General features: G+C 42.3%; 1 protein-coding gene across 2 annotated transcripts in view; it reads right to left on the reverse strand.

Moving 5' to 3' along the window:
• Positions 1–5,500, reverse strand: part of NRDE2 (NRDE-2, necessary for RNA interference, domain containing) — a 31,630-nt gene extending 26,130 nt beyond the window's left edge. For both annotated transcript variants that reach the window (XM_067462960.1, XM_060756814.2), the window contains exons 1-2: positions 5,346–5,500; positions 1,035–1,143 (exon numbers count right to left, since the gene is read on the reverse strand). In XM_067462960.1, coding sequence (XP_067319061.1) covers positions 1,035–1,143; positions 5,346–5,424 — 188 coding nt within the window. In that variant the 5' untranslated portion in view covers positions 5,425–5,500. The remainder of the gene's footprint in view (positions 1–1,034; positions 1,144–5,345) is intronic.
• Between the last annotated feature and the right edge of the window lie 3,696 nt (positions 5,501–9,196).

Consider the following 9,196-nt stretch of genomic DNA (forward strand, 5'->3'; position numbering starts at 1 on the left):
AACCACCTACATTTAGTCAAAACTAGAAACTAGCTGTTCCTGGAAGGAAATTTTCTCTAGAACAAGATATATAATCTTTCTTTGCTAATTTGAGCTCTCTAACCCTCAAAATATCAGTTTTGAAAAACAGCCAAAATTTACATTTTGCAGGGGCAAATCAAGATCGCCCATGGTGAGCTAGTTTGCATATGATGTATGATGGACATAAAGCTAATCACATGAAATATACATTCCCAAATATAGTACACAGATATTTCCATTTTTACAGTGGCACATCCTTCCACCCCCAACTCTAGTCATGAGATTATCTACTGGGTCTGAGATCACACTGATGTCCTAGTATTCAGATGAATGCACTTCTGAAGATGGTGACTGTTTCTTGAAGGCAAGACCAAGCATCTTGGCAAATTAGCTCCAGGGTTTCATAAAAGGTTAGCAGATATTAACAAGTAGACATAAAGCACAAGCCTATGCATAGCTATTGAAAATTCACTGAGTTCAATGGGGCTTACTCCTATAAATGCAAAAATACTACTATTCTTACATTTATAAGAAGCCAGACCTTGAAAACTGCTAGGCCATTACATGCTAATCAAGGCAGTCAATTGCTACATTCACACCTATCTCCAACAGACAAGAGTTCTTTCTCCCACCCTGGACATTCCACAGATGCATAAACCCAATTTTCCTAGTTTCCAACAGACCTCACAACCTCTGAGGATGCCTGCCATAGGTGCAGGCAAAATGTCAGGAGAGAATGCACAATGCCGCGTGCACAATGGAGGACCTCCTTGCAGCAACACCAGAGGTACTCCAAGTGGCCAGCTACTGGTCAAAGGACATTTAATCAACTACCAAGCTTGCAAACTCTGTTTTGTCTGTTAGTTAAAAGTTTGTTTAAAATGTAATACAATTGTCTGGTTGATACTGACACGCTAAATAAATAAATAAATAAATATTTGTAAAACTGGCAGTATGTTTGTCTCCGAGTACATTTCAATAGGCTATAATAAAAGATATCAAAAATACATTACCTTTGGACTGATAATTTCTCCGCATCAGGATCTGTTACTTCTAAAACATGTTGATGCAATCTTAGTGCATCTTCACTGGAGAAACTTGGGTTGGTTAGCCAGTTGAATTCTGCAGATATACAAGAAAAAAAAGGGGTACTTTTAATGCCAACAGACAACCCAGTTTACAAAACACTGTGATTCAGGACTTCAAAAATAATAACTTAATGTAGTTTTTAAATACAAAAAAAGAGTTTTTTACATGATGTTTATCATTTTGATGGCAGTAGAGCATACAATTATAGGGAAAGCAAGTACAGAAGCCAAGGAGACTATGGAAATCGAATCAAATCAATTAAAACTTTTTTTAAAAAAATGAGATGAAAAGGGCACATTTACATATAATGTTGGTACTTCTCTTTTTTTGAGAGCTTTAGGACCCTAACCCTATTCTTTCCACATTATTCCTGCCTCTGGTACCAAACCTTCTGTTAAAGAACTAATGCCCAGGAACAAACAAATCTAGTTCATTAACTGACGTATAACTGTGTTCTGCTTTAAAATAGACCAGAGCTTCTTAAACTTTTTCCACTCATGACCCCTTTCCACTGAGGAACATTTTTACATGATCCCAGTATATAAGTATATATAATAGGCATAAAACCAAACATTTACTGGTAACAGATCACCATTTGCAAGGCTTGCTCAACAGGCTGATGTTGCTTTCTGCAGAGTACAGCTGACACATTTTCTGCAGAGTCCACTGTAAACACTGCCTGTTGCTACTAACAGATTTGTATAAATGGGTGGCATTCTTTACTGTTGCCAATTTTTTCGTGACCCCCAACACTGAGCTAAACCATTTGGGATCAGGACCCACTGTGTAAGAAGCTGTGTTGCAGAACACCAGACACTTCTATACCAGCATTCTTCTATAAAATACCAGACACATTAACAATATGGAGAGGCACTGCAGCTGCAAAATTTTGCTCAGGCCTTATTTGTGCATATACTATTCCCACACTATGCTCAGGAATGAAAAGAAGCTTCCAGTAAAGAATTCCTCTGTTAAATTCAGTGCTGCGTGAGCTGGATACCAGGACACATCTGGGTTTTTTTTTTCCAGGTGCCTGAGACACTCCTCTTCCTGTCAACATCAGCAAAATAGACAGAAATTCCCCATTGTATGTGCTGAACGTTACTAGTCAAACACTATTAGCGGGGGTCCATGAACGCCACAGTTGGGAATGAGCCAGAAATGATTCTGCACTTCAGGGTTCAGCAAATAGAAACCCAGGGAAAAAAACAATGTCTCTTTTAATCATTTGCTTCAGCCCAATCAGCCAAGAGTCCACTAGGCTGCCAGGTTCATAAGGAGAGGTACATCTTTATTGTTTTGTTTCATGTATGTTGATACATTTTAATGTATGCTGGGTGCAAAAAATACTATTTTAAACCTTATTTTGTTCTGTTTAGAATCCTGTTCTGATTCCTCCCTATGTAAGTTGTGAAATCATGTATTTGCTATGTTATTGTTTAATTTTTGATAATGTATTATTACTTCTGATGCAGATGTGGTTATTTTTTTGGGCCTGGATGGGTTTGGTTATTTTGTCCTGGTCTCGTTTTTACGACATTGAATGTTTGCTGATATTTGTTGTCCCCTCCAGGAGATAGGGCGGGACATAGTTGTTGTTTTTTTAAATTATTTTACGGTTTGTATTTTAATTATTCTTTAATATGTGCTTTTATAGATGTATTTGACTCTATTGTGCCCCACCTCAAACCAAAAGAAGAAGCAGGAATTTCCACCAGACTCCAAGGCAGAGAGTACCACTGTTCAATAGTTTTCTGAATTAAGGAATTGAATTCAATTATTGTTTTAATCCCTGTTTTAACATTCTGCAATCTGTTATTATTGTCCTCTTGTGATTTGAGCGCATCTCCTACATGAACCAACTAAAGCCTTAAGGGCCTTGGGGCAGGGAGGGGCAGAGGGCTTCTCATGATCCCACCACCCTCACAAGCATGGCTGGTAGGAACATGAGAAAAGAACTAAAAACTTTAGCCTTGTCAATACCTATTAGTTTTTAACTGGTTTTATTTATTTTATTTTATTTACCATATTTATACCCTGTCCTTCTCACCTTGAAGGCTTACAAACTATGGCAAAATTCAATGCCGCATCATATACACAACCATAAACACACCACATTAAATTATAACAGTTAAAACATATAAACAGTTAAAATATATAAATACAATAAAACAGATTAAAAAACATAGAAAGTGCCGAGTCATGATTTCCATACTTCTTGGTTTTCCTATAGTCATTATTAATGATTCAAACTGCTAGATTGAGGTCAAATTCTGCATTTCCTAACCCCCCAAACACCTGTGTGCAAAGCCAGGTCTTTAACCTTTTCCTAAAGACCAGGAGGGATTGGGGCCAATCTGATGTCACTGGGTAGTCCCATAGCCAAGGGGCCACCACTGAGAAGGCCCTGTCTCCTGTTCCCACCAGTCATGCCGGTAAAGGGGTGAGACTGAGAGCAGGGCCTCCCCAAAAGGACTTAAAGCTCTAGTTGGCTCATAAAGAGAAGATACGTTTGGACAGGTAAGCTGGACCCGAACCGTTTAGGGCAGTGGTTCTCAACCTGTGTGTCCCCAGATGTTTTGGTTTTCAAATCCCAGAAATCCTAACAGCTGGTAAACTGGCTGGGATTTCTGGGAGTTGTAGGCCAAAACACCTGGGGACGCACAGTTGAGAACCACTGGTTTAGGGCTTTATAGGCCAAAGCCAGGACTTTGAATTGGGCCCGTTAGCAAACTGGCAGCAAGTAGAGCGATGTAACAGAGGAAAGTTTTGCCTCTGCAGTGCAATATGTTTTTAACAATTTTTACATACAATTTTTAACCTGTGTATTTATTTATTGTGATATCTTTTTATTAAAAAATGTTTATGCTTATTTGTTACATGTGTCTTTTTTTTGTTTTCTACTTATGTATTGTGATTTGCTTTCGTTGTGAGCCGCCCCAAGTCCTTGTGGAGAGAGGCTGGATATACAAAATGTATTATCATTATTATTACTGCTGAATGTTCTATTTTATTAATCTGGAATTGTTTAGTCTACTGTTGTTATTTTATGGCATTGAATGCACACTGAAGTTTATGGCACTGAATGTTTGCCTGAACATGCCCGGGGATTGATATTAATTTATACGTTTCATGATTTCTTTTAACTTTTCTGTTTTTAATTGTTTTCACTATACTGTTTATTTCCATGTTTTTAATTATGTAACTTTGAATTCCTTGTTTATGCTGGGCTTGGTCCCCATGTATGTAGGATTTTGGCCTACATAAATAGGGAGTATAGTGTCTAGATCCAGGAAACTCATGCTACCCATCTATTCTACCTTGGTCAGACCACACCTGGAATACTGTGTCCAATTCTGAGCATCACAATTGAAGGGAGAAACACAAGGTGGAATGTGTCCAGAGGAGGGCGACTAAAATGATTAAGGGTCTGGAGAACAAGCCCTATGAGGAGTGGCTTAAAGAGCTGGGCATGTTTAGCTTGAAGAGAAGGCTGAGAGGAGACATGATAGCCATGTATAAATATGTGAGGAGAAGTCATAAGGAGGAGGGAGCAAGCTTGTTTTTTGCTGCCCTGGAGACTAGGACACGGAGCAATGGCTTCAAACTACAGGAAAGGAAATTCCACCTGAACATTAGGAAGAACTTCCTGACTGTGAGAGCTCTTCAGCAGTGGAACTCTCTGCCCCAGAGTGTGGTGGAGGCTTCTCCTTTGAAGGCTTTTAAACAGAGGCTGAGTGGCCATCTGTTGGGAGTGCTTTGAATGCGATTTTCCTGCTTCTTGGCAGGGAGTTGGACTGGATAGCCCAACTCTATGATTATATCATAATCACTGTAAAATCAATATAGTTTGCCACTATTCATGTCTCAAAATGCTATGGGATTCTGGGATTAGTAGTTTTACATAGCCTCCTCTGCCAAAGAGGGTTGGGGCCTCCCCAGACTACAATTCCTAGGTCTCCATAGCAACTAAAGTGGGAAAGAGGTTCATATAAAGCAGGCCTGGGCCAACTTGGGCCCTCCAGGTGTTTTGGACTTCAACTCCCACAATTCCTAACAGCCTACCGGCTGTTAGGAATTGTGGGAGTTGAAGTCCAAGACACCTGGAGGGCCCAAGTTGGCCCAGGCCTGTCTAGAGGCACCCAAAGCAGGGAGGAGGTTGAAGGCCTCAGAACCAGCGCAAAGGACGAGACCATTGGGATATATTTTGAGGGGAGGAGGCGGCCATTCATTACCTCTCTTGGAGCCCCCGCTCTCGCCCGTTGGAGCCTCCCCGGGCTTAGCAGCGCCCGCAAACGCAGGGAAAAGGGCCATGGCGGCCAATCACTGGCCCCGAAGAGCCGCCACTTCCTCAGCGCCCCCCTACGATACAGAAAGCGCGTCTAATGGAGCCAAGATGGCGGCAGCGCCTCTCCTCCGAAGCATGCTGGGAAATGGAGTCCCGCAGGGCTCTACTCCCAAAATGCCACCCGCCCCCTAGAGGGAAAAGCGGGAATAGCACCTGCTGTGTCATTGAGAGATCTAGACTGAGTGAGAGTGGCTTCAAAGGGAGGCAGGAAGGAAAGAAGGAAGGTAGAGTTTGAAAGTTCTGAGAGTGCCTTGGACTGCGAGAAGATCCAACCAGTCCATCCTCCAGGAAATAAAGCCTGACTGCTCATTGGAGGGAAGGATACTAGAGACAAAGTTGAAGTACTTTGGCCACATCATGAGGAGACAGCAAAGCCTAGAGAAGACAATTATGCTGGGGAAAGTGGAAGGCAAAAGGAAGAGGGGCCGACCAAGGGCAAGATGGATGGATGGCATCCTTGAAGTGACTGGACTGACCTTGAAGGAGCTGGGGGTGGTGACGGCCAACAGGGAGCTCTGGCGTGGACTGGTCCATGAGGTCACGAAGAGTTGGAGACGACTGAACGAATGAACAACAACAGAGTTTGAAAGCTGTTTCATGTGGCAGATTGTTTTATTGACTACTCTAAAGCCTTTGACTGTGTGGATCATAATAAATTAGGGCAATTTCTTGGTGGTATTGAGGATACCAAGTCATAGAATCAAAGGGTTGGAAGAGACCTCATGGGCCATCCAGTCCAACCCCCTGCCAAGAAGCAGGAATATTGCATTCAAATCACCCCTGACTGATGGCCATCCAGCCTCTGTTTAAAAGCTTCCAAAGAAGGAGCCTCCACCACACTCCAGGGCAGAGAGTTCCACTGCTGAACGGCTCTCACACTCAGGAAGTTCTTCGTCATGTTCAGATGGAATCTCCTCTCTTGTAGTTTGAAGCCATTGTTCTGCGTCCTAGTCTCCAGGGAAGAAGAAAACAAGAAGAATACTCTCATCCGACCTATTCAACTTGTATGCAGAACACATCATGCAACGTGCGGGGCTTGACGAATCCAAGACTGGCTGGAGTTAAAATGGCTGGACTAAACATTAACTACCTTAGATATGCAGATGATACCACTTTGATGGCTGAAAGCGAGGAGTAGCTGAGAAGCCTTTTAAGCAAGGTGAAAAAAGAAAGCACAAAAGCTGAGTTGCAGTGAAACATTAAAAAACCCAAGTTTCTGGCATCCAGATTGACTGACAACTGGCAAATAGAGGGAGAAAACGTGGAGACATTGACAGACTTTGTATTTCTTGGCACGAATACGACTGCAGACACAGACTGCAGCCAGGAAGTCAGAAGACATTTACTTCTTGGGAGGGGAGTAATGACCAATCTCGATGAAATAGTTAAGAGTAGAGACATCACACTGGCAATGGAGATCCACATAGTTAAAGCAATGGAATTCCCGGTAGCAACCTATGGATATGAGAGCTGGGCCATAAGGAAGGCTGAGCCAAGGAAGATAGATGCTTTTGCACTGTGTTGCTGGAGGAAGATTCTGAGAGTGCCTTGGACCGCAAAAAGATCCAACAAGTCCATACTCCAGGAAATAAATCCTGTCTGCTCATTGGAGCCTCCACCACACTCCAGGATAGTAGAAGCAAAGATGAAATACTTTGGCCACATAATGAGAAGACGGGAAAGTTTGAAGAAGATAATGATGCTGGGAGAAATGGAAGGAAAAAGGAAGAGGGGCCAAGCAAGGGCAAGAAGGATGGATGTTATCCTCGAAGTGACTAGCTTGACCTTGAAGGAGCTGGGGGTGGCCACTGTCAACAGAGAGCTCTGACGTGGGCTAGTCCCAGCTTATGCCAACCTAGCAGTTCAAAAACATCCAAATGTGGGCATGTTTAGTCTAAAGAAGAGAAGGCTGAGAGGAGATATGATAGCCATGTATAAATATGTGAGAGGAAGCCACAGGGAGGAGGGAGCAAGCTTCTTTTCTGCTTCCCTGGAGACTAGGACATGGAACAATGGCTTCAAACTACAAGAGAGGAGATTCCATCTGAACATGAGGAAGAACTCCCTGACTGTGAGAGCCGTTCAGCAGTGGAACTCTCTGCCCCGGAGCGTGGTGGAAGCTTTTAAACGGAGGCTGGATGGCCATCTGTCAGGGGTGATTTGAATGCAATATTCCTGCTTCTTGGCAGGGGGTTGGACTGGATGGCCCATGAGGTCCTTCAGCAGGAAGGTAACAGCACTCCATGCAGTCATGCTGGCCACATGACCATGGAGGCATCTACGGACAATGCCGGTTCTTTGGCTTAAAAATAGAGAGGAGCACCAACCCCCAGAGTTGGACTAGACTTAATGTCAGGGGAAAAACCTTTACCGTAATGTGGCAGAATATTCTTTAGATCAGTGTTTCTCAAACTGTGCTCCTCCAGGTGTTTTGGTCTTCTGCTCCCAGAAATCCCAGCCAGTTTACCAGCTGTTAGGAATTGTGGGAGCTGAAGTCCAAAACATCTGAATGAGGAAAGTTTGAGAACCACTGCTTTAGATGAACTACTTCCCCTACCCAATATGTAGCCCTTCATTTCTGTAGCAGCAGTTACTGGAACCACACAAACTTTCTTTTAGATTTAATTAGTTGCCTGTATTTAAAAGGAAAGCATTTCCCTCCTGATTTCAGTCTGCAGCTTATTGATAGACTTTCAAGGCTCTGTACGTTTTCAGGGAGCATGCCAGATCAAATGATGGCTCGAAAACTGAAGCCTTGGTTGGTTTCCCATTCTGTTTGAACTACAGTGCTTGTGGTTTGTGACTGAATCTCTTTAGCTGCTATTCCAAATAATCTAATAGGAATTTTATCAAAGTTAGGAAAGTTAGGAAGCATGTCTATTCATAAAGTAAAGCGTACATCCTTGCACCTGCAAAAAGCAACATTTGTACTTGAAAGGTATAGCAAGATCAGTGTATGCTTTGGGGGTCCATAATTGTTTGTGAAGAGCAGCATTCTATCATCTCTAAAAACAGAATTCATTTGTAAAAGGCATTTCTATTATTTCTAGCCAGGCCATACAAGTTTGTTAACATTTTTACATCTGATCTAAAAAAATCACCTCACTAAATACTAAAGCTTCTCTAAAAATAGCAAGGTTTTCTGTTAGAAATCATAGTGCAGAGCCTGTCTATTAGTAATCGTTTTCAATGTTTTTCAAAATAAACATTTCAAACACCTCTTTGCAAATATTCCTGGAAAAGCAACATTTCTTTACTCTGCACATAGACAACACCAGGGGGATTCTGTATCTAGACACCACAAGTGTAGCAAAGACCTTTTCTGTCCTCCATCTTATCATTGCAATTCTGTTTATATCTGTTGCATCAGCAGTCTCCACCTTGTCAGAAATCACCATCTCAATGGGAAGTCAAAGACTAATTAGCCTTTGCCTCACTCACTGCACTCAGACAGGCTTGGTCTCTGTCAATAGTTGTTCTGGAGACTTCATGTGAGGGTTCAGAGTCCTCCGGTCGAGATGAAACCTCACATTCCTCTTAACCAGCTTCACATTCTCCTGCCAAGAGGTCTCCACCCAATTTAGTGGGTGGCCATGATCTGGCTTCTCACACTGACAATAGTTGGACCTTTGTGGAGCAAATGTTGCATATGGCTAAAGTTCTGGATCGAGTAGTCAGTCAAGCTTCTATGACAATGGAAGATCCTAGTTTTCACTGAGCGACAACAGGCTCTTAAGC

This window comes from Anolis sagrei, chromosome 1 (assembly GCF_037176765.1).
Source record: "Anolis sagrei isolate rAnoSag1 chromosome 1, rAnoSag1.mat, whole genome shotgun sequence".
NCBI lineage: Eukaryota > Metazoa > Chordata > Lepidosauria > Squamata > Dactyloidae > Anolis > Anolis sagrei.